The 27,089-nt window shown below is 39.3% G+C and overlaps 1 protein-coding gene across 1 annotated transcript; it reads left to right on the plus strand.

Annotated features, from left to right (window-relative positions):
* Positions 1-27,037, plus strand: ITIH2 (inter-alpha-trypsin inhibitor heavy chain 2). Its single transcript, XM_075273434.1, has 21 exons — positions 1-90; positions 2,016-2,066; positions 5,861-5,884; positions 6,333-6,505; positions 6,684-6,788; positions 7,534-7,696; positions 7,771-7,878; positions 8,362-8,487; positions 8,959-9,075; positions 9,425-9,593; positions 11,059-11,184; positions 12,510-12,691; positions 12,837-13,025; positions 18,073-18,212; positions 19,020-19,189; positions 20,897-21,070; positions 21,671-21,784; positions 24,116-24,314; positions 25,210-25,382; positions 25,714-25,825; positions 26,890-27,037. Exons 1-21 carry the CDS (start codon positions 1-3, stop codon positions 27,035-27,037), a joined length of 2,853 nt encoding a protein of 950 aa, XP_075129535.1.
* The last annotated feature ends 52 nt before the right edge of the window (positions 27,038-27,089 follow it).

Below are 27,089 nucleotides of genomic sequence, written 5' to 3' on the forward strand. Positions count from 1 at the left end.
ATGAAGCGTATATTATATCTCCTGTTATTACTTTTCACTGCTGAAATAAGAGGATTTGATGTCTTCATAGAGGAGTTCCCTGATTCTGCTGTGAGTATTTACAGAACCCATAATACAATTGCAAACATTTTATCAGCATTAAGTTGCTTGACTAGTTTCCGGTATGATTCTCATCTCCCACATATAGCTAGCTGCCTCTCCACAAAAAAAAAATAATAATAATTTCTCCACTATTGGCTAATTGGAGGATTCATCCAGCTTACCACAAATCCTGAAAGGCATATAATGCTGCACTGTTGTAGAAATATATTTGAAGTAATGTTGCAGCACTCATCCAAAAGAATGTAATATTTTAGTTTTATACAAACAATTTTAGCAAGTTTAATATTTTTTTTATCTGTGAACTGACTTTCCCCTCTGTGCTGCTATATTTTTGCATTTGTCACAATATGTTATCATTTACACAGCTGTACAGTAGTGATTTCTACAGATTTATCTGAACACATGAAGCTGGTCAAAGGCATGACCAAATACCCCCCCCCATAAGTATGACTAGGCTCAACATGCAAGTTATATCACTTGATCAGTGAAACCTCCAGGATCAACTTACATGCAGCTTTTCTTTACATGGACCTCTCAAGCAACCCTATAGATCTGGGATTAGGGGAAAGTGCAGTTAGGTCTTATGCACACAGTCGTCCTGCTTTTTACAGGTGAAATCATCTGTGTGTCCAAGCAAGTGCAAGAACAGCCCTTATTCACATGGCTGTAAATAATAGTTTTTGTACCAGCCTTACATAGCCATTATAGAATTCATATTTATCAATGAGTCTATTCACATGCTACTTTTTCCATGGACAAAGCTAGTGCAAGTCAGTTTTTTTTTACGACCATGGGAGATGGACTGTCCAAAAAACAGACATATAAATAGACACATTGAATTCGTTCATTTTGAATATAAATAAGCTCTTAGGCTCCAAACCAATCTAAAATATAACCACAATTGATAAAAATATTTTAACTTGTTATAGGCAGGATTGACAAAAAAGGCATATTTTTACACTTTTTTTAGGCTTGAAGGGAGCCTTCACACGGAGTTAACACTCCGCTCATTCTGAACGTAAACTCGTTCAGAATGAGCAGCATTAAAACAGATGCCATTGATTTCTATGGGTGCCGGCATACGCGCGCTATCCATTGAACTCAATGGGATTCTTTTTGACCTATTGCTTTCAATGTGATACGCGCATAAGCTGGCGCCCATTGAAGTCAATGGGATCTGTTTTGAAGCGCTTCGCTGTGACACGTGTTTACTCCGTGAGAACGGGGCCTAATTTAGTATTAATTTTCTCTGTTAGATCTCATGAAACTCAGAAAAAAATTATTGGGTCTGGCTATTATTATATGATGTATACATTATTATACAATAATTTACACAATTGTATCATTATACAATATGATGCATAATATTAAAGGGCTATTAAGAGTCATATGGCTGTTATTTTGCGATAATGTGCCAAGGATATAACTTTGATACTAATGCTAAGTTTTAGTAATATAATGCTATACCTGGCACCACCAGGTGGTGAGACTGGAAGACCTATGCATGCTGCTGTTTGGAGAATATTGATTTACAAAATAATTAGTGTTATCATGCAATGCCATGTGGATTTGTGTTGCATACATGCCTAGGTTGAATACATTTTATAAAAAATAGTGTTTATGTATAAGGCCATGTTTAAGCCGGGGCAAAGCTTTTAATATAGCACAAATGGCAACAATGAGGCAAAACAGAGATGGCAAAACAGAGATGTGATCTGATGTTTTGTGCAATCTGTTCAATGTGATGTTATATGATAGTGAGAATCCATTACACAAATGAGTGAAACACTTTTACATACTACATGTATTTAAATCATATACTGTACAGTGAGAAATATATCAGACATACAGTACACATGAGTAATATGGAGGACTGTGTACATCGGGGCTGATCATGTCATTTTATTTTTCAGGATCTTGGAGAACTTTTTCCAGAGTTAGAAATAAATTATGAAAGATTTAAGGTAAGAAGATGTTTACCGAGACAGACTTAAGACAGACCCAATATAAATTCCTTTGTAATATTTCCTGCCTTTGTATAACATATATAAAATTAACCCTTGCCACTTGGCCTTCACTTATATGACATTACGTATTCAGGCGATATGTTGAATCAAATTTGTTAATGAAAGAGGTTTCATGTAATCTTGTTTGCTTCACATATACCTAAAGCAGTGGGGAGATGTTTTGTAACATTAGTTTTTATACACCAGGGCACTAACTGGATGTCTGTTTGTCAGTGTACACAGTCCAATGTATCACACAGCCAAAATCATGGGCTTGACCAATGACAAACATTTGTAATGTGCTTTTCTCACGAAGACTCAAAGTGCAGGGAGCATTGTGGAGTTAATGGCTGCCATACTGGCGTTCATCTCCAGCACCCACAAGGGTCAGTTGTTTGTTCAGGGAGCCAATTTACCTATGTGGGAGGAAACCAGAGTTCCCAGAGGTAACCCACATACACACGGGGAGAACATACAAAGTCCATGCGGATGTTGCCCTTGGCCGGAATCAAACCCATAGCCCCAGTGCTGCAAGGAAACAGAAGTGACCACAGATGTGCACAACCACTTTACATGTTAGCACATAGAATGAATGCCAATAACCAAATGACCAATATAAGAAACAATTGTCAGAACTGTTAGGCTCTATTCACATTCCTGCCAGGTTTCAGGTTTTCACTGACTCATTTTCAAATAATCAGTTTTTTTATCTCTTTGGTTTTTAAGTGATGCAGACTGAAGCCTTCTGCTTGTATCTTATCAGCTATTTTACCTGAAAGTAAACTGCGGTATGCAGACCCCTGAAGGAAAACAGCTTTCAGTTTATCCCCATGATCCCCTAGGTCTTATTCACATGACAGTGTTGTTTTTCTCAGATCTAAGTTCCAAATAATGGTCATGTGAATAGCACCAATCACCGACATTGAACTTAATGCTGCCGTGTTAGGTCCGTTAAAAAACGGATGTCACATGGCCATTAATCCCTGTTGTGTGACTGTAGCTTTAAACTACATTCAGATGACCAAGGTGAAAAACCACCATGAAAAATGTTCATTTTTCACAGTCATCTTGCATCTGAGGGGAGCCTGTTTTTACGGATCTCTCATACATTGGAGTACATGGAGGGATTCATAAAAACAGCCAAAATTAAGACTAGGCCATGACAACTGACGGTCAATATAAAGGTCATGTGAATAGCAACAATTGTTGACATTGAATTTAACGCTGCAATGTGAAGTCTGTTAAAAAAAAAAAAAAGCTTTTAGGCCAACGCCCCACTTTGCAAATATGCGAATATGTTTTGGTTGCGGCAAAAAAAGTCACATATTACAGTACCTGCAAAGTGGATGGATTCTCACGTTTTTGTAACTCAGCATTCTAATTATAGAAATTATGGAAATGCTGGTGTTTAACATATAGGTATATATGAATATGAATTGTTTCTAATTGATGTAGTAAAGATTATCATTAAGAGTCAATCATCAAACAGTAACTAGGAGTGGAAGTAAAATTCTGCATTCTTATTATGCTACTAAACTGTCTAGAAAAGGACTAGGTTGATACTTGTAGGGTCCATTTTATCATAAATGTGATCATTGTCATTGATCATTGAGTGTTCATTATCAACCACATGACATGTCTTATAGATAGATAGAGAGATAGATATGAAATACAGACAGAGAGATTTGAGGTATAGTAATAGAAAGATAGGAGATAGATACGATATATAGATAAACAGAGAGAGAGAGAAAAAAGATATAATATACAGAAGGGTAGGGGTTAGATAGAGAGAGCTTGTTACATTATGTTCCTAGGTCCCATGATATTGTGCAATATTCTAGATCAATCAACAAAACATCGCCATCGATGCCAAAATTCAGGCCAAGTAAATAATCTTTGTCTTTGTCACTTCCTGAGAATAATGCTTGTTTTTCTAGATGGTGACATTGGGAAATTAAGGCTTTGTATATGGCTGTCGTGTCAGCTCAGTATTAGCTGTAGTATATAAATATGCAATGTGCTCTCTGCAGCCACCTTACACTGCGCTATGTCCAGTCACCTTGAACCAGAACCATATAAATCATTAAAAAAGTGAGCTCCCTTATATCGGTATATTATGAAACAACTCAGGTCCTAAAACAGAATGGTGGCATTAATTTTAATATACTTTGTGGGGGCTCTAAGTCAATAATTATCAACTTTTACAATGCGAAGTACCCCTTTTGAGAAAATGTCCCAACTGAGTACCCCCCAAAATAGCGATCACTAAATCTTAATAAACTAAGGCTTTTTTGGAGCTTTTGTTAATAATTATGTAAAGGCCCCCACATGTTGTAATGGTCCTCACACTTTAGTGCCCCAAATCTAATATAATAACCCCCACTGTATCCCCACAAGTAATATAATGGCCTCCTGACATCAAATCATGTCAAATACCCCCCCCCTCCCCCCACAGTGCTGTAGTGGCCCCATATAATATAGTGTCCCATAGTGGCCCTTCCATACAGTATAATGACCCTCATAGTGGCCCCTCCATAGAGTCTAATGTTCCATAGTGACACCCACACAGTATAATGTCCCTAAGTGACCCCTGCATACAGTATAATGTCCCATAGTGGCTCCCATACAGTATAATGTGCCATAGTGGCCCCTATACAGTGTAATGTCCCATAGTGTCCCTCCATACAGTATAATGTCCCATAGTCGGCCCCACACCGTATAATGTCACATAGTGGCCCCCATGCAGCATAATATCCTTGAGTGGCCCCTACATTAATAAAATCCAACATACATTGAGATTTTTCTCACAATACCAGGTTTGGCCGAACCCACATTTTTCTGGAGCTCAGCTGAGCCTGAAATTTTGGGGGTCTGTGACACACAATCTACAATTATTCTCTGAGGGTCCAAAGAGACCCTCAGGGTATAATTAGCAAAGACTGTGGGGAGGTAAAAAAATAGTGTTATTTATTTTTCCTAGGATCCGGCGCTGCTCCCCGTACTCCTCTGGCCTACAGAGATGGCGTGAGATGGTCTCCTAGAATATGCGTCATTACGCTATATGAACCATGGGACTACCTGACGTCATCCCCGTAGGCCGAAAGAGCACAGGGAGAAGTGCTGGAACCCAGGACATGTAAGTAACACTGTTTTAATGTTTAATTACCTTCCCGTGGCCTCCAATAATTATACTTTGAGGATCTGAAAAGACCTTCAGAGCATAATTTTAGTTTGTGGGTGACGAACCTCACAAACTACCATTGTGGCGGAGACTCTCACCACACGACGTATCTCTGGAAATGCTGGATGTACTCCAAGGAGCCTTGAGAACCACTGCTCTAAGTAATAAGTGCTGCCCACTGTGAGTTATGCTATGAGCCCAATGATTTCTCTGTACACCCATTGATGTGTAAGTCAATTATTGGCGTGTTGATTTTTCATAAATCAACATGACTTTCAATTATAATCTACAAATAATAATAGGCATTTTAATTAAACATTGATAATAAACCTGTTGTGTATACAGTTTAAGAGAAACATTGAACTAAATGTGAATTACATTAACCATGTATTTTTAGGTAAGGGAATTATACTATATGCTGGGTGATGTAGTCCACACACTAAAATAAAATACTAAATATTTATAAAAAAAAAAAAAAAGATTTTGCTGCTCTTTGCTTTATTTGCTCATATATGTGAACTATTCGCTACTGTATATAATGACAAATATGTCCTATGTTCTTGTTTTATAGAGATCTGCAGATACTGATGCAGAGGTATGTGTTTCTGCTCAACCTACAAGGTCAGAACTAGATAGCCAAATGTTGACTGTTTTTCTAACTGCAAGGTCAATGACATAGCCCTGATATAAGGATAGAAACCAGTGTCAGCTCTTTAGTGTACGCATTGTATCAATGTAAAGACATTTAGTTATGCCCCCATGTGTATTGCTGACAGTGATAACTTGCTCTTTATAAATGTTTCTATAAAAGTTGTTAGTGATAGAATCTTTTTATATATTTCATACTTATTTATATACTTCTTTACATTTGCTATCATAGGTCCTATATATAGTACTATATCTCACTGGCTCACACAGTTCATTCGTCAGTTTGGGGACTTCTCTCAATGACACTATAGTTGACCATAATAGCTTTCCCAATAAACAGCTATGTATCAGAAGTCTAAAAGTAAGTAATATGTGCCCACCATTCCTCCTGCCAGGTGCAACCCCAAGATGGAATCTCTCTGTACAGCTACAAGGTGGAAACCTCCATCACTTCACATTTTGCCAATACAATGATACAAAGCAAAGTGGAGAACAATGCTAAATACCCACAGAGTCTATCATTTGATATCCAGATACCCAAAGGAGCTTATATCAATAACTTCACTATGTAAGTGTCATTTCAGTCTGGTTGTTTTACATTATAATATACTATATTAATGTTAATTGTTTTTCAGATTAGAAAAATATATATATTCCCCTAGTCAATCATTTTATGAATTTACACAGATTTTTAACACAGGCTTGTATAATATTATAGTTACTTATGTAATGTTTTTATTTTGCAGGAATGTCAATGGTATCACATTCAGTGGCTCAATAAGAGAAAAGTCAGAGGCTAGGAACATGTACTCGAAAGCAAGAGCAAGAGGCAAATCAGCTGGACTGCTAAGGTCTGACGCACATTCATGTACAATGTTATTCCTATATATAAACATATTTAAATTAATAAATAAGGAAAGTATAGCTGGGTGTCTGAGAAGTCCCAGACTACAGAAATATCTTGCATTCATGATCATATCCAGTCAAGACAAACAATCAATACGATAAGAAATCGCCACTAGGATGGTTAAAGAATATCTTTGCAAGTCAGCAAAATGCTTTTATTCATTTATTTTTGCACAAATGTTTAATTTCTAATTGTATAAAAATGAAGATGTGGTTATGTGCATGGGAAACATGGTGTCAGATATACTTATGTATACAATATTGTATTCTAGAATATATGAGCTAAGCTATCTTTGTTGTATATGGTTGAATGTGTGACCTTAAGGCTAAGGCCCCACGTAGCAGAAACGCAGATTTTTTTTGTTGCAGATTTTGTTGTGGTTTTTTGAGATAAAGCCAAAACTGGCTACAAGAGGAATGGGAGATATATATAAAGTACTTATACTTCTCCCTTCTACGCAATCCACTCTTGGTTTTGGATCAAAAACTGCAACAAAATCTGCAACAAAAAACCTGCGTTTCCACACGATGGGGCCTTAACAAAATGTGATTCTTAATGTGTTGTTAGTGTCTTTCAGCTACTGTTAAGGTGGTGAACACTTTCAATTAATGCTGGCCAAGCTTGCAGACTAATCTTCTTTAATTCCATATATATGATACATGACAATATAACTTATGTTTGCTGCACAGAACTAACTCCCTGGACATGGAGAACTTCAAAGCTGATCTAAATGTTCCTGGAGGAACCAAAGTTCAGTTTGAACTTCATTACCAGGAAGTCCTTCAGAGGAGACTAGGTTCCTATGAACATGTTCTCTACCTCCAGCCAGGACGCTTGGCCAAGCATTTTGAGGTGAGAAGTGGAGAGGATCATAACTACAAACAACTGCCATGGTGCTTACTGTAATGGTAATGTTTTTTCTCCAGGTGGATGTCTATGTCTTGGAGCCTGAAGGAATCAGCACTATCAGTGTGGCAAATCAAGTTGCAAATCAATTTGCTGATGTCATCAATATTGACAAGGGAGAACAGAAGGTAAAATAGGTTATATGTGATACGTGTCAAGTCCCACATTCATATTTACCATAGAAACTCAGCAATAATGGAGCCACACAGTTGTGTCGGGCCAAATATCTACTGAAAGTAGTAACCAGTATATTTGCACCCAATAAAGAGGGCCATGACACTTGTCTGGAGAATAAGTTGCCATGCTTACTCTGCTTATTGGTAAGATATGCTAAAGCTGAGTAATAATAAAAACACCATTTAAATAGATACAAAGTAGAGGGAGTATACTACATGTAGATATTTAGTGTTACTGTTACTGGAGCTTTTACCTTTTCTATTGTTATCTGTATAATTACTGTCAATACTGAGATACCCTATACAGATGACATTACATATAATATACTGTAAAGAATGAATAATCTATATGGCTACATATGGAACATACATCCAATTTTATTCTTCATTATCCTTCTGCTATTTTTGTTATTTCACTATTTATTTTTCTTTTAGACTCATGTATCTTTCAAGCCAACTGTGGATCAGCAACGTGAGTGCCCTACCTGCGCTACAACCGCAGTGAATGGAAGACTAAGTGTCAAATATGATGTCAAAAGGGAAAAGGCCAGTCAGCTCCAGGTAAAATAAAACATCTTCAAATGTGTAAAAGATGGGAATACTATTAGTAAAACAGTATACATTACTTGTCCGTGGGAATATTAGCACAAGGGGCACAAAATGCCAGTCTTAGTCATTCAGTTAATATAATAAATATTGAATTTGTTAAAATAAACACATATTGCATTTGGACTCTGGTTCCAACTGAGTTCAATTTGGTTGCGGGGGGGGTCTGGATTTTTGATGGTGAGAATAGTTATGGTAAATCACGTCAATATTCCTGCAGCCTGATACCAATATAAGTTAATGGGATCTATTAGGGTGTATTGTGATCTGTTTGATATTAGATCTGTCATACCTGTTGTGGATATGTAAAAAGTAGAAGCCATGTCTAGTGTGAATAGTTTAGAAAAGTGTTTTATTTCATTTACAATTAAAATACAAAAACAAATTTCACTTTATTCTTCTACTAGTATGTTCTGTGCCTTTCAGGTGTTCAATGGATACTTCCTCCATTTCTTTGCTCCAGAAAATCAACCCCCACTTCCCAAGAATATTTTATTTGTTATTGATGTCAGCGGTTCCATGTGGGGAATTAAGATGAAGCAGGTAAGTGTCAATATAATCTGGTTGTATAGGAAATGCACAGGTATATACACAGCTTTGCTTTTGTTGTACACATACATTTTATTAGAAAGCTCATCTAATATTTTACCCTTATATAAAATGTTTATTAGCCATTTTCTTTATCAGCAACAAACCAACCAAATAGCAACTATCTCCATCCGCTAGAACCCATGCATTTGTGGTGGTGGGTGAGATCTGGCACTGTGTGGAGACACAAATCTGAAGAGCTATTACCTAGTGCCGGGGCTTCTATGACCTAGCTGAATCATTTATTCTAAAGAAAATAATAGAGTACATAGTAGTAAAAGATATGTATACCTTCTCCTTTCAGACAATTGAAGCTATGAAAGCTATCTTGGATGACCTTCGTTCTGATGACCAGTTTGGCATTGTTGACTTTAACCATAACATTCGGTGCTGGAAAGACAAGCTAGTTTACGCATCACCTATTGAAAAAGAAAGTGCAAAGAGATATGTGCAAAATGTACAGCCTATTGGAGGTAAACAATACATTTTATTTTTCATAGTACACAATTAGATTAATGGGGAGCAGATAAACCAAATAATTCATAATGGCTGCACTCAAAACAAGATAAACCATACAAAGTGCTGAACGGCCAAAATGGAATAATATAATACCTTCCAAAAGTCAGAGTACAAAGAGAGGGTAAGCAGACAAATATTGTGCATGTCAGGAAGTAATGGAAAATGATGGAAAATATCACAATCACCTTTGAAATGGCTCCACTTCAACATACATTTCGACAGAAAGCCATTGTCAGTAACTTATAGGTACTCCAAAGCAATACCGTACAGCCACGTCAATGAAAAAAATAAAAAGTTATAGCTATACTGTAGAGAAGAAGAATAGAAGATACCTAGTTAGTCAATAAGACCCGAATACTCCTTGCCATCCGTGGATTAAAGCTTTTTTAAAATTTGTTTTTCATTTGAGAAAATGACCTATTACCACTTCATGATGTTTCCTAAGATTGTCCACCATCAGAGTTATCTGGTCAAAATATTAATAATTCTTAATATTCTTATTCTTGTGGACTGGAAATCTAGTTATGGGAATTAGTACAAAAGTAAAAGTTGGGCCATTGTGCGTAGCATATTATGTGCATATTGCAGTGCATTCACTGATATTTGCCCAGCTATCTCTCTTGATCCCCACCCCACCCATTCACCCATACATACTTAGCTGAATTCAGTGTATGTATGTTCTGGATAGTGAAAGCAAACCACTGGAAAGAGGAGTAAGCTGCTGCTAGACCCTTTATTGAGATCAAAAACATTGGGAATGTTATAAAGCAGCATGTCCAATGCTCCCTTTCCCCCTTGAAATTTGTTGTTAGATTTGAGTCAGAAAGAACCATACTCATTATACAGTCTGCTGTTCCTGCTAAAATCTGTTGTTTTTTTAAACCCACATACATCTAATGTGTATTTCCACCTTTATTGTGTAGTCCTGAAGGTAAATAGCCCTCTTTATATTGTATACTATATATATTGTGCTGATTGGCTAAAAGTTGCTATCAAAGAACAGAGCCGACTTCCAGAGAATCCACTGTACTCATGAGAACAACACTCTGCCCACCTCAAGAAACCACTCTCACCAGTATCTGATAGTTAGCTATTGTGTGTCCAGAGTCCGCTGGTCTCTTTGATGGCTCCAGTGCTATAGGTAGTGTGAAGGTAGTAGTCAATACTGGGCTGTCACAGAAAATATACCACTATTCTTAATGGCACATGGTAGCTAGGGTCCCTACGCAAAATTTGCATTGGGACACAGGAGATTCAAATTATGCCTCTAGATGGTTCCTGTAAGCAAACAGGACATTTTAATGTTTTTAGTTTGTAAAATGGTATTCATTTAAAAAATTGATTTCAAATATTGAGTTAAACACATAATATATAGCAAATGATTGTCAAATGTAACAAATACGATGTATTCATTATCAGGTACAAACATCAATGAAGCACTTCTGAGAGCAATCTTTATCCTGAAAGAAGCTAGCGAGCAAAAGATGCTGGATCCAAATTCTGTTTCATTGATTGTGCTGGTCTCCGATGGAGACCCTACTGTGGGTAAGTTCCTACAAATGGTCAGCCTCTGTGTACTTCATAAACTGCGCAATTTATTGAATTATGTTAATAATGATAATGTATGGTTGATCTGAGGTTAAAAGTGAAGCAAAAAAGTACATAATAATAGTGATATAATTTATGCAACATTTTAGCTTTCCCACAAGCTTGAATAAGGTTCTATGGAATATTGGAAACGTTGCATAGATCGGTGAATTAATTGGATCTTTGGACGTATACCCTATATGATAGTGCAGCCAGTTTTTCTAATTTTTTCTTTTTTTTAATGTATGTATATATTTTATTTCAACATAAAAATAATAAAATCCAATGAAAGTTTTAGTTGCAAACAACTAAAGGTCCAATTCAGGATGTTGGCTGCCTAAAATGGCTGATTTGCACCATGTTTCCATGGATTTCAACTTTTACATTGCAAAGGTTGAAAGCTGTTGCCATACACATGGCTAAAATTGACCTGCTGCATATAAAAACCTGTAGTACAATGGGAGGGGAGCACAGAGTTTCCAGAGTGTGTATAGGATTTGTTTAAAATTGTAGTTCATAGTAGGTTAGTTACTAGCAATTCTCTTGCAACTAACCCACTGTAAATTCGCCACGTTGTCCCCAGCCTAAAACAAGAAGTGTGCATCAAAAAGTCATCAGAATGGCAAAAGAAACTTTCCTTTTTTACACAGTGAAAAAAATCCCACTATTCTATCCATCAATATAAAATATATACAAAAAGTTTAATGAAAGTGGACCTTTCATCATCTCCACCAGTTCCAACCATTTCCATCCTTTAATAGGCATCACGCCACTGATTCCAGTACAGTTGGATTTTTTTTTCTATAACCCCCACAGTAAACTGTAATCATCAATCAGTGCTGTAAGTTTGAGCACCCAATATGCTAATTAGACTCTACTATTCATATGGGTGGTTCTGGACTGTGTGCCTTAGTCCAGGGCCGCCCACCTGATAGTAGATAGCTTAACTAAGACATTGGGTGTTAAAACCAATGGCATTGACTATTCTGGAAAGGTAGGAGCTACAGAAAAAACGGCACTAGAATCAGTGAAGTATTGTTTACTGAAGGATACAAAGAGTTGGTGGAAGCGGTGAAACGTCCTCTTTAAAAATGTAAAGTGTGCAAAAATGGACGCTTTATATATTTGAGATTAATATCCGATCCACATACAGGTTGTGGTTGAGTAATCTTCAGAAAGAAGACCCTGCACATGATACTGCCTCCTAATGCAGCTTCATCAGAATAGATTATAGAATATTATATTGCAATAATTTGATTGAATTTATTGTCCTTTTCTTCTAGGTGAACTGAAACTGTCCAAAATTCTTAAGAACGTCAAGGCAAATAACCGTGATGAGTTTTCTGTTCACTCGCTTGGCATTGGGTTTGATGTGGACTATGATTTCTTAGAAAGACTGGCACAGGAGAACCATGGGCTGGCTCAGAGAATTTTTGGGAACCAGGATACAGCTGCCCAACTCAAGGTGTTTAGTCTTAAGCAGCTAACATGTATAATTTATTATGATATTACAAGGAATTTTACTTATCCTTCAAATGAAATTAGAAGTCTTGAAAAAACATGAAATGATCTATTTCTTACTTATAATAGTTAATTGATTTTTTTTCCAGGAATTTTATAAGAAGGTCTCCACACCCCTTCTCAAAGACATTGTTTTTGAATACCCCATAAATGGAATTTCTGATGTGACAAATAATCGTTTCCATCACTATTTTGGAGGTGATGAAATTGTTGTAGCTGGTAAAATTGATCCTGACAAGAAAGCACCCATACAAAGCTTCATCACTGCAACATCTGCTGTAAGTCTTCTAAGAGATTTATGTGATTTCTTGGAAAATACATATGATGTTTTTAATATAATGAGCAGATTTATTAATAATGGCTAAAAGATAGAAGTGAAAACTTTAACGAGAAAGTTAAACCTCCGCCAGATTTATCTGTTGTTTGATAAATTGGTCGCATTATTAGACTGTCTAGTTTAACTTTACACCTACTATTAGTAGGTTTATTTATGCCAGAATAATGTGCCAAAATTTTGTGCATTTTTTCACTCGTATAGTTTCCACTTAGACCACACCCACTTGTGAGATCATAACCTTACTTAACCTTTCACACTTGCACTGTGCACTCCACCGTTCGTATCCACTGGCAGGGTCGGACTGGCCCGCCGGAGCACCGGGGAATCCCCCGGTGGGCCCCCGAGCCTGACTATTAGTTTTAGCTAAATGCACTTGTCAGGGGCCCGATCGGGATCTTCAGGGGCCCGATCGGGATCCTGACCGTGCCAAAATGGGCCCCTGTAGCAATCAGTGCGAGTGTGCGTCTCTGCTCCCTGCACTGTACACTGCCGTCACTAGCAGGAGCTGTGCTGCCCCTCCCCCACACAGATCGGAGTGTGCAGGGGGACGTCTGCCGGCTGCTGTAAATGAAGAGCTTTCACCACAGCCAGACAGGACACAGCCAAATGTAAGTACATTTTTTGGGTAAAATATGTATATTTAATGTGTGTATATTTGTGTAAAGTGCTGATATACTGTGTGAATCCTGTATATTTGTAGATAGGTGTGTGTGTGTGTGTGTGTGTGTGTGTGTGTGTGTGTGTGTGTGTGTGTGTGTGTGTGTGTGTGTGTGTGTGTGTAAATGTATGTTATATGTATTAGGCCTGGTTCACATCTTCTCTTTTCGGGAAGTCCACTGTGGGGAATAATACAGTGTGCAGGGGCCACTATAGGGTATAATACTGTGTGCAGGGGCCACTATGGGACATAATACTGTGTGCAGGGGCCACTATGGGACATAATACTGTGTGCAGGGGACACTATGGGACATAATACTGTGTGCAGGGGCCACTATGGGACATAATACTGTGTGCAGGGGCCACTATGGGGAATAATACTGTGTGCAGGGGCCATTGTGGGGGATAATACTGTGTGCAAGGGCCACTATGGGACATAATACTGTGTGCAGGGGCCACTATGGGGGATAATACTGTGTGCAGGGGCCACTATGGGACATAATACTGTATGCAGGGGACACTAATGGGGATAATACTGTGTGCGGGAGCCACTATGGGGCATAATACTGTGTGCAGGGGCCACTATGGGACATAATACTGTGTGCAGGGGCCACTATGGGGGATAATACTGTGTGCAGGGGCCACTATGGGGGATAATACTGTGTGCAGGGGCCACTATGGGGGATAATACTGTGTGCAGGGGCCACTATGGGGCATAATTCTGTGTGCAGGGGCCACTATGGGGCATAATACTGTGTGCAGGGGCCACTATGGGGGATAATACTGTGTGCAGGGGCCACTATGGGGGATAATACTGTGTGCAGGAGCCACTAAGGATTAGGCCCTACTGAGCAAAACACAGTTACCACTAGGTTCACACCAGCGTCTGGTCTCCATTCTGAGGTTTCCATCTTCTGCATGTAGAAGATGGAAACCTATCGGTTCGAGTCTGGCCATGAGCGCCGGTGAGTGTTTTATGCTCTCTTCGGCAAAACCGTTTTTTTTTTAAACCAGACACAAAGTCCTGCATGTCCGACTCTGTGTCTGGTTAAAAAAAAAAAACGTTTCGCCGCGGTGAGCACAAAACGCTCACAGTAGCTTACGGACACACACTTCATTTGCATGGGTTTGAAAAATGCCTGCAGGGCGGAGACCCCGGGCGCAGATGTGAACGAGCCCTTAAAAACACTTTCTATTTTTTTAAGCACACTGCCGATCGGAGTGTGCGGGGGGAAGTCTGCCTGTCTCAGTGTCTCCCAGTGCGGTCCAGTCCGGCATGTAACTAGCAGCAGAATTGCAGGACCGGAGCACTGGGAACAGATGATTGGGGTTTTTTTTATGTGTACTTTGTTTTTCACCTCCCAGAACTAATTATAAAAAATAAATTATGCTGGACGACCTCTTTAAAGTGTGGGGCATTTGGGGGGAAAATTAAAGGGGTTGTCCAGGCATAATTTTCTATGGTTTATCGTCAGAATAGGCTATAAATGCCTGATCTGTAGGGGGCTGACTCCCAGCCCTCAGACCGATCAGCTGTATGGAGCCACTTCTGGCACCAGTCCTGTACACAATACGGAGCCTGAAGCAGAAAGCTCTGTCCACTGTATATCAGCCGGCACCTTCTCTGCATCTCGGCACTTATTGAAGTCAGTGGGAGCTGAGCTGCAGTGAATCTGCCAGGCAACTATACAGTGGATGTATACAGTCCTGTGTCGTGTACAAAACGAGCGCGGAAACGGAAACCTCTGTGGAGTTCTGCAAAAAGCGCTGCAGGAAAAACTGATGTGTCGGCGCCGGGGTTTTCCCGCAGTGTTTTTTTGCTGTGGGACGCTGTGTTAGGCCTCATCCTTATAGTGTGATGTGCAGTATGTTGAGATGGTAAAGAGGAGCTCTCACCTCCTGGGGCAGGTGCGGTTTAATACACTGCTAGAGAGCTGACAGGGTGATGATTTCAGCGCACTTTCAGCTTTCCCATTCTATGTCCCCGGTGAGGAGCTATCAGTCCGTAGCTCTTCACTGTCAGAAAGGCGTTTCAGACAGTCAGTCCGGAACGCCCTTCCTCACAGCAGCGCCTATAGTGCTGTACTGTGAGAGCGCTATAGGCGCTCAGCGTCATCGCTGGCTGGTAAGCAACGACCCCTCTCACAGTACAGCGCTATAGACGCTACCGTGAGGAAGGGCGTTCCTGACTGACTGTCATAACGCACTTCTGACGATGAAGATCTACGGTACCGGCACAGAACGTGAAAGCCAATAGTACACTGAATTCAGCGCACTGTTGGCTTTCTAGCGGTGTATTAAACCTCATGTGCCCCAGATGGTGAAAGGTCTTCTTTAAGGATTAGGCGCAACAGCAAGATGCAACTAAAAAAACAATGTGGGAAAAAATTGCAGTGAATCCCAATATATTTTTTTCCACAGTGTTTTTCATTGAGCTTTTGTCCCCAGCACTCCGTTGTCCCCGCCTGTGTCTGTTAGATACAGGATTTCCAGAAATGAGACCTAATTGGTTTCAGAGGTGCAGGACTCCCAGCATGGAGGCACCGGCGCGAGACTGAATGGACACTGGCAGCGGACAACGGAACAACAGGAACAGGTGAAGGCGCTTTTTATTTATTTTTTTATTTTACACCTCCCTCCCAGCACATGGGTCGCTCCAATTCCTGGACAAATCTTTAAAGGGTTTATCCATCTTTGTAATATTGATGGTCTGTCCTTGGGATAGACCAGGGGTAGGGAACCTTTGGCTCTCCAGCTGCTGTGAAACTACAACTCCCAGCATGCTCCATTCACTTCCATGGGAGTTCCCAGAACAGCAGAGCCAATATGCATGCTGGGAGTTGTAGTTTTGCAACAGCTGGAGAGCCGTACGTTCCTTACCCCTGGGATAGACCATCAATATTACATCTGTGATGACACAACAGCCAGGACCTCTGCAGATCAGCTGTTCCAGGACAGCGCGGCTATAGGTAATGGTAACATTTCTAGGAGCCACGCTGTTCACTTTCCATACAGTATGTAGCAATAGGTTTAGGTAGTGCAGTGTTGCACATTGTATGGCGGGTGAGCAGCATGGCTCCTGATATGTTATTACCTTCAACCGCCCTGTCTTGGTATCGCTGGTTTGCAGGGATCCTGATGGTGGGCCCCTAGAAATAATTCCACTGGTGGGCCCTAGACACCCCAGTCCGACACTGTCCACTGGGGAACCTGAACGGTGGAGAGCCTGTCTTCTAAAACAGCATTTACCTGCGGACACCCACAGACCCCATAAACTATAATGAGGTCCGCTGGTTCTCTGCCTTTTTAATACTATAACCAGCGGAGAGAAAAGCCGTCCGAGCAAGACTTTTCTCTCTGCCAATTTTCAGTGGAATCTGTGACAGAGTCTCCTATGTAGACTCCGATGCAGATGTGAACGTAGCCTTAGGTTAAGGCCCCACGAGCTGTATCTGCAGCACTAAAGCGCTGCGGGAAGAACCGCTGAGTGAACACATTGCGGTTCTTTCCGCAGCGCTTTTAAGAGAAAGTTCACAGAGTTTTCCTCTGCGGACTTCTCTTAACATTATATCTACGGGAAACGGCTTTGCAAATCGCAGCATGTCCGTGCTGCAATCTTTTCCGCAAAGTGGGGATGGGATTTGCATGAATCCCATCCACTTTGCCTGCACTGTACAACGCTGCCATTTTTCCCACAGCGTCTCCGCTGCAGGCAAATCGCGGCGTTTATGTCCCGTGGGGCCCCGGCCTTATAGTGTTTTGTGTATGTATAAGAATACTATAAACAATAACTGTAATGAGAATACGTACGCGAAGTTCGCACTAGTGTGGAGCACTCCGCTGCTGAATCTGCATAAAATCAACGGAGAGAAAAGTTCTGCATGGAGGACTTTTCTATCTGTCAGTTTCTTTATGAAATTGGTGAAAACCATTTACTAAAACAGTGGTTACCTGCAGACATCCACAGACCCCATAGACTATAATGGGGTCCACCAGTTGTATGCCATTTTTATACTATTTTCTCTCCGCAGAATTTGGGGGGAATCTTCAATGGAATCTCCTATGTAGACTCCAATGCAGATGTATTGTAGTCTTATATTGTTTTGTGTATGTAAGATAATAATATAAACAATAATGCAATGAGAACTAGGTTCATACTAGCGCTTGACCCCATACGGATCCGAAGGACAGAAACCCAAACCCTAGTGTGAACCTAACGTAACTTTGTCCTTTACTTATAGTGTTTTGTGCATGTATGAGAATAGAATAAACAATAAATGCAATGATAATGCTTACTTTATCTTAAAATTTTCACATATAATTTTATTCAGGATGACGTTAACTTTCTACTAGAAACAATTACAGAAGTTGAAGCATTGAATGACTTCTTTGCCCAGAGTAAACATGCATTTCCTGATTTTGCCAAGCAATACTGGGCCCAGCTGACCATTAACCAGCTGCTAGCTGAGAGGTAAGCCATTATGGAAAGAACCCCCAGAATCTATTGCTGCATCCTTTTTTAGTTTATTCTAGTCACCATACAGATGGAAAAGCAGATACAGGCGACACATTGGCCCAGATTTACTATTGTGGTTACAACCTGGTGTAATTGTAGCACGTCTTTGGTATAATGTGATGCATTTCAGCACATCAAATTTGGGCTAAATTATTTTGACTTGCTAGACATGTGGGTGTGGATTTTCAGAAAAAGTGGCTTAACCACTTCATGCAAAATGTCAAACATGACTTCATCATCTAAAGTGCGCAGGCACCATCTTTACTCGATCACCGCCCTACAGAACTTCATCAGAGGGCGGTGACTGGCTGTCATGACAGGTGAGAACATATTGAAGGCTCCCAGGCATGGCTCTATTACACGCTGTCAGAGACAGTGTGTAATAGAAGTCATGGATTTTACTATTCACTGCAATACATTAGTACACTGCAATACATTGTTCTGGTTCACACAGTTTCCTAAATTGTTCCGTTTCAGATACATTGGGACAGTTTAAAAACTATAATTATAAATGGTGTTTGGATAATTCAGACATTAAATGCAGCTACACAATGTCAGTCTGAATATAACCGCACGCTGATGTGCACTTACATGAGTTCTTAGTGTCATTGTAAGCACAGGCTTCACATTAACTGATAACATATGCAGTATCCACAATCTGGGTATGACATGAGGAATACAACAATCAGGGAATGTAATATTTTTCGGTTATGAACAGTGAATAATCTGGAAAGATTTTACCAATTGTGATTTCTTGTACAGAAACCTGGCTGCCACAGCTGAAGCCAAGCGGACCCTAACAAAGAAAATTATGCAGTTATCCATCACCCACCATTTCGTGACCCCTTTTACATCCTTGCTCATAGAAAGTGAAGATGGAAAGGAGAAAATGTTGGCAGACTCCCCAAATACAAAAGGAGCTTGCTGTCAGAGTTAGTATTAATGACTTTAATTGAAGTTATTTGACAACAGGATAACATTGCAGTAGTTATGTAAGACTAGGTTTGCATGGAGACCTGAAGGTAGGAAACCCTGTCCAACTGAAAAAAGTGGTTACTCACAGAACCCCATAGACTTATAGTCTGCCAGGTTTCTGCTGATTTTATTTGGAAATCAGTGGAGAGAAAAGTCGTGCTTGCAGGACTTTTCTCTCCACCAATTTAAGAAGAATCTCGGGCGGATTTGCCCCAACGCTAATGTGAACCTAGCATAAGACATTCAGTCTATGTGTGGCTGGTTGAAAGGCAAAACACTTTGATTTTTGTTTGACGTAAGGAATCAAGTTTTTTTGACGGATCAGTCAAAAATAAATAAATCTGACTTCCTGTCTGATCAGTTGTATTTGATCACAAGTGTTTGAATGCTTTTGTAAAAAAAAAAAATGAACCTGCTTTTTTTTTTTGTTGGATGGAACAGGACAGACCTCTGCACTTTCCTATCCATATAAAAAATTGAGTTTTTCTATTTTCATGTATCAGTTAAATTGGTGTTTTTACTGTTTCTGGGTAAAATAAGATCTGTTTAACAGAGACCAAAAATTTAGTGTGAAAGAAGCCTAGGAACGTTCATGAATATTTGTGACTTTATTTTGAAATGGTTATATTGTGAATAATTCCCAGTTTCAGATGTCACTGAATACAGCACTTGTTAGCAATATATGACAGAAGTGTGACTGTATTACTAGGATTAGCCTGGCTGCAGGGCTGGATAATAGGGAGACCTCCTGTAACTCTTATCCTAGACCTTCCACTGCTCAGTCTCTTTGCCTAAACTATTCCTTCTATTTTGGTTGTTAGAAGTTTCTTTTCTCTTCCTAAATGCCCCCTTTCCATGTTATTGCACCTACTTGTGTAGAGACTCCGACAATCCCCGCTTGGCAATTGACCTGAAGGAAGGTTAGCTTCGGCAAATAAATGTTATTGTTTGCAAAGTGAAAAGATACACAGATTTCCAATATACTTTATTTATCAACTCATTCAGTGCAAACTTCATTCTTAAAATCTGTAAACAGACATGTCTTCTCTTATTTTCCTGGAACTTAAAGTAAAGTTGTCAGCAGTTCTAACTCCCATAGTCACTGTCAGCACTGACAGGTGAGGAAGACCTTTCTGGTTATCTCCAGGCTTGTCATCAGTAAAACAACATATCACTCCGGCATCACAAGTATTAAAGATTTAATATTATCTCCATGCGTCTGCTAGGTATTTCTTCAGAGGACAAGTGTCCTATGATCATAGCAGCAACCCTACCATCTAGACTTCGACATCTATGACGCCTCCTGCATGCATCATGCATTGACCCAACATACATGTTAATCCAACCTGGATGGAGGGGTTGGCAAAGATCGTAGGACACTTCCTGGCTAAAGAAACACCCACTGGACACTTTGTGATTAATTTACCTGCAGCATGATATTCAGAACTACTGGTGGCACACATAGGTATACAATTCAGAAATGTCTCCCTGACCCCCTGCATTTACACGACACTGATTCTGGGGGTTAAAACCACTGACAATTTCTCTTTAAACTTCAGTATTTGGTCATGTTTCATGTAAAACAAAGGTATTGCTGTTTTTTTTGTGGAGTATGCAGTTCTATAAACCTAGAAGGTAATGGGTTATCATATTCCCTACATCAGCACTGGCTGTATCTACAAAAACTACTCCTGCACCCCCTCCACCAACAAAGGATACAAAGCTGCCATGCCCTACAGATATTGCTCCTACTCCTTTGGAACTACAAAGTGGAACTGAGACAATGACTATTACTGACCAACGCTGCAAAACTGGTCAAAATGGATCTCCAAACTGTGGTATGTATCAAACGAATCAAAGGAACTTTAACTAATCCAAAAAAATAGTGTTAAAATTTAAGGCAGACCATCGCAGCTAGTCTTAAAGTTATCTTTGTTTCATTGTTGCGTCCTGTTTCCAACATTTTATTTGTTATTCAATAAAAGTTATTTTTTTAATTCTTTATCCAACCAGACCTATCAGATAATCCCTTTTGTTTCTAAAATATATGATAGTGCCTAGTTAGATTATCACTTTTCCTCATTTGTATCTTAAGTGCATAAGATCTATTAGGCTGATATGTTTTACATCCAAAGTGGTAGGTGTATATTGCATTTACCTTGTCTATTATACATTTGATATATGATTTAAGGTTATTTTGGTGCAAATCTCTGCTCTCTCAGATTAAATCTTACGTATTTTTGATGTACTTTTATTTTTTAATAATAAAGCAACTTGTGTATTAGTGTAGGAATATTTTATGACTGCTAGCCCACTCTACATAATGACTTATGCTTGAAGGCATCAGCCTTTTTCCGGTTAGATTAATATATATCATTAATTTGACAATAATTCATAGGATTATGTACAATTTATTGTTAATGCTTATGTATTTGCAGTTGACAACGATCCACATTTCATTATTAACTTGCCTAAGAGCCGAACAGACGTATGTTTCAACATTGATCCACAGGCTGGAAGTATTCTGAATATGTTGTCAGATCCTGAGTTAGGTGAGGATATTGTGCACTCGCAATAGGGCCCTTTACTCTGTAACTGTTATTTATATCCGTCATGTCAAGAAAAGAATTTATCCTTTACAGGATACCTGCAAAGAGCCCCCCCCCGATCCTGAGAACAGGGGGTGGGTGGTAAAGGGATAAATAGAGGATAAATTATTTTTGTAAAAAAAAAACTCAGCAAAAACTCTGAAAAATTAAAAACACTTAGATGTGTTTTTGCTGCCTTTTTTTGTTTGCTGTTTTTTTTAGCTTTGTTTCGCTACATGAGGTCTTTATTTAATTAATGGAAAACCCATTTAAAATACCTGTATCTAATTTAGTAATATTCAGTGGTGTAACTACCGCCATAGCAGCAGAGGCAGCTGCCACAGGGCCTGGGACATTAGGGGCCCGGTGACAGCCGCTACTGCTGCTATCATTATACTCGGGGGTCTTTTCGGACCCCCGAGTATAATGATTGGCGGACCGAGAGAGGTAAGAAACATAAAAACCACTGTTACTTACCTCTCCATGATCCTGCCAAGCCTCCTTCCTGAAGTCCTTTCTGACATCTCTGTCGTCACATGAACCCGGCCTGCGTCCCGGGTCATGTGACATCCGATGTCATAGAAGAAGGACGGCAGCAGAGAAGACAGCATAGGAGCCGGGGACAGGTAAGTCAGTGTTTTTTTATGTTTTTATTCCCCCGGGTCTCCGATTATTATACTCTGGGGTATGAAAAGACCCCAGAGTATAATAATTGTTTATGGGTGTCCAAAATGGGCTATAATACTGTGTGCAGGGGCCACTATGGGGGATAATACTGTGTGCAGGGGCCACTATGGGGGATAATACTGTGTGCAGGGGCCACTATGGGGGATAATACTGTGTGCAGGGGCCACTATGGGGGGTAATACTATGTGCAGAGGTCACTATGGGACATAATACTGTGTGCAGGGGCCACTATGGGGGATAATACTGTGTGCAGAGGTCACTATGGGGCATAATACTGTGTGCAGGAGCCACTATGGGGGATAATACTGTGTGCAGGGGCCACTATGGGGGATAATACTGCGTGCAGGGGCCACTATGGGGGATAATACTGTGTGCAGGGGCCACTATGGGACATAATACTGTGTGCAAGGGCCACTATGGGGGATAATACTGTGTGCAGGAGCCACTATGGGGGATAATACTGTGTGCAGGGGCCACTATGGGGCATAATAGAACGCGCAGGAATGCGTAGGAGGGGGTCGGTCAAGGACTTCGGCATCGGTGTCGGTCGGGGGGGGCCCCCGCCATTCCTAGTTACGCCACTGGTAATATTTATATATCTAATATATCTTTTTAGCTCTTTTTCGCATTGGTGGTATCCATTCTAAGGCTGAAGACACACACACACTGTGTTTTTGTTGCTTTTGTGAAAATTTAACTGTGGTATTTTGAGCCAAAGCCAAGATTCAAAAAGAATGGGAAATATGAAAGGGATGACTTTTCTTCCTGCTGAATCCACTCTGGGCTACGGCTCAAAAAGTGCACTAAAGTCTGCAATAAAAAAATCAGTGGGGGGAATTTATTAAGACTCTCCCAATCTTAATATTGAAAGTGTTGCCAGCAAATGCACCCAAATTTAATTCCGATGCAAATGGAACATTCCATGCATCAGAAATTAAATCTATGCTAGTAAGATAGTCTGTTCTCTGGTGTGAGTTCTAATAAATATGACGGGCAGAGTCATCCTGAGATGATCCCGTTCCACCCACTTTTCTAGGAAGTGGCCAGGGAGTCAGAACAGTCACAAAGTGGCACCACTTGTGCAAATGAAATCTGGTGTAGAAACGTTTATAAATTTCCCAAAATATATATATGTATATGTAGCAGATGAATGTGATATCTCTGTGCACATTATCCCTGTACTGTGACATTGCTGTACAGATTTCTCCATTAGTATGACATCATTGTAAGCATTATCCCTGCACTGTGACATAACTGTGAACATTATCCCTATACTATGGCAATACTGTGAATATTATCACTGTACTGTGCCATTACTGTGATATTATCCCTATACTATGGCAATACTGTGAACATTATTACCATACTGTGCCATTATTGTATTGAACATCACTGTCAACTGTGTCCCTATATTTTGACAATACTGCGAACATTATCACTGTACCGTGCCATCACTGTGAACATTATTCCTATACTATTATAGCTGTACTGTGACATTACTGTAAACATTATCCCTATACTATGACAATGCCTGCTTTTAACATCTCTATGAACATTATCACTGAACTGTATACTTTTTTTTATCATCATTAATTATTATTATTATAGGTATCACGATTAATGGGAAAATTGTAACTGCTAAGAAAGTGAAGGATGGCAAGTTGAATACCTACTTTGGTACATTTGGCTTGTATTTCGAGCAGCTAGATATGAAGATTGAAATAAGCACTGAGACAATAACACTGAAAGATCACTCTCACACTAGAGTAATGAAATGGTCCGAGTCCAGCGGTTTGACATATAAAAGGTGGGTATAAGTAAGAGATCTCAGATGGGTCCGACTTCCTTTTGGAGGAGTCTCTGATTCAAGATAAGATAGTTTTCATTATTTTAGATTAAATATAGTTTGCAAACCTAAGGAAAATGCTCAAATATTAAGGAATATTAAACTTTAAAAATACCTGCAAAGGTCATTTACAGAAAGGGTTTGAGAATGACAGGGATTTTATTTTCAGAAAGGAATAAGCGCATAGTGTAAAAGCAAATATTGCCCTTCCCGACATGTTTTGCTGGAAAACCAGTGTCCTCAGGAGGGACAGGATTATACTAAACATTTAAATGATGGCGGGTCAACCTCCTTTTGGAGCATCACACAGTGATTCAGTCTAGAAGGGCCAACAGTGAAGGAACAAGAATATATTGGCATGGCTTATATCCAAAAATTGGAAATGAGTTATGGATTAGACAATCCAATGAACCATGTTTTTTCACATTTGAGGTTTTATTGCCTTTTGTGGAATATTTAATATTAGCCTCCTTTTTTTACAGCATATTGGGCCACACTCAAGTCAGACACATTGTCTAATTTATAATTCACAGAGTTTGCCCTGTTCTCCGAATACAACAACACATATACAAATGAATAATATTCCACATATCTTCCCTTTTCCAATTTTATTATAACACATACAATATATAATGTGCCTTTTACCAGTTAGGGAATGATCCAATAGCTACAGCTAGATACATGCTCTAGTATAATATACCATATTATGTATATAACAAATGTATTTCTATTAAACAGTGCAAATGCATTGTACTTTACGTGAAAAACCCAACTTCTCTCATTTGGTCATTAGATGAATATTATTTTGGACCACAGATTGGAATGACTACTCATACTAGGTACCTTGCTTTCATAGGCTTGCTGTATCAGTGAAGAAGGAAAGCAATATCACCATCACTCTGGACAATGATCTGTCATTCGTTATTGTTCTGCATCGGGTTTGGAAGAATCATCCGGTCAATGTGGACTTCCTTGGTTTATACTTTCCTTCTAGTGACACATTCTCTGATAAAGCCCATGGTCTGATAGGTAAATTATCACCACTCATAGAGCTTTGTAGGTGAACCTATTGGTAAAAGATTATATTTTACACCAAAAATGTTACTCTTTGGTGACTACTAGTGTGTAATTGACTAATAGATAACGTGTTAAGAAGTGATAGATTACACAAATGAATGTTGGGTACCAGTATGAACAGCTGACTTGATGCAATGAGACATTATTGTATTCATATGAAATGGTGTTTGCAATGTTAATCTCTATTAGATAGTTTACAACAGTATATTCAAATAACTTTCCATAACAGAAACACATTTACAGATAGTAAAACATATTTAATATGTTTTACTATTTCATCTAGGCCAATTTATGAAAGATCCAGAAGTCAGTGTCTATGACATACGAGCTGGAACTGATCCTGAAAAACCGACTGCTACAATGAATGTTAAAGGACAGCAGCTGACTGTGACCAGGTTTGTATAAAAACACAGAAAATAAAAACTGAACCATAGTATGAAACACTGACGTACACAAACCATATTACATCAAATGCATTCAAATAAGTACTATAGTTTTCTGGCATAAAAGTGGCACATCTGAGCAGATTCTTGACTGGGACAGATTTAATTTCTGGCACATAAGACCTCCCACTGACGGCAAAGGGAGCAGAGTTGCATTAACGCCACCTGGCCTAAAGTTGCAGCCATCTTCTCATGCTCTGTATACTGGAATTCGATACAGCCACAAGTAGCTGATTCATGTGGGATGTTCAATTGTCAGGCCCTTACCAATCAGATATTTATGGCCTACCCTAAGAATAGGCCATAGAGAGGCAGAACCGCTTAATAATTCTAGTGGGACCACCCACTGAACACCTAAGCACAGAAAGAACTGGGAAATTATAGTGAATTCTCTCTCACAAACATACATCTCAATCTGCCCAGCTTACTGCTACTGCTTTATAACATGCTACCTACCAATTCAGATCTCACAACTGATAAGAACAGCAAAATATGTAATAATTCCCATGGAGGATAAAATAAGTTGGCAAATTTTTTATCACCATAGACCATTGTGTCTCTTAACACCAGTCCTTAAAGGGGTTATCCACAATATTTTAGTATTGAGGCAGGAGGCTGGGGAAGGTGTTGGATCAGTAGCCTAAAGAAAGGAACCAGTACATCACCTGTGACATCTATAAGGGACACCCCACGTCCTTTCCTTAGGCAGCTAATTGCCACCTCCCAAACTGAACATAATGCGAGAAAATCCCATAAACAGAAAATGTTTAGCTATAGACATATAAAATATCCTGAAACTATCAGCTTTTGTGTGCGCTTGAGGACTGTAGTGGAAAAACACTGCCATAAACATAGCTGATGGACTTTTTATTCACAAGATTGGGTAGTTCTTTATAATGGAAACAGTCTATTAAAAGTAACACAAGAATGGCCATCTTCCTAGCAGACACAAAAACAGATGATCACAAAAGAACTTGAACTCATGCAGGATTATCTGACTTTATTTTCTTATGCAGAGGTGTGCAGAAACAGTACCAATACAACAGGACTGAAGGCACTAAAGTCACCTGCTGGTTCATACACAACAGTGGAAAGGGATTCATCGATGGACATTATAAAGACTACATAGTACCTCAGCTCTACAGCTTCTTAAAACTACGTTGAAGAATGTAACAAACAAGCGGTTTCATAAATTGTGCTAATAACAAATTTATGA

This window comes from Leptodactylus fuscus, chromosome 5, assembly GCF_031893055.1.
Source record: "Leptodactylus fuscus isolate aLepFus1 chromosome 5, aLepFus1.hap2, whole genome shotgun sequence".
Taxonomy (NCBI): domain Eukaryota; kingdom Metazoa; phylum Chordata; class Amphibia; order Anura; family Leptodactylidae; genus Leptodactylus; species Leptodactylus fuscus.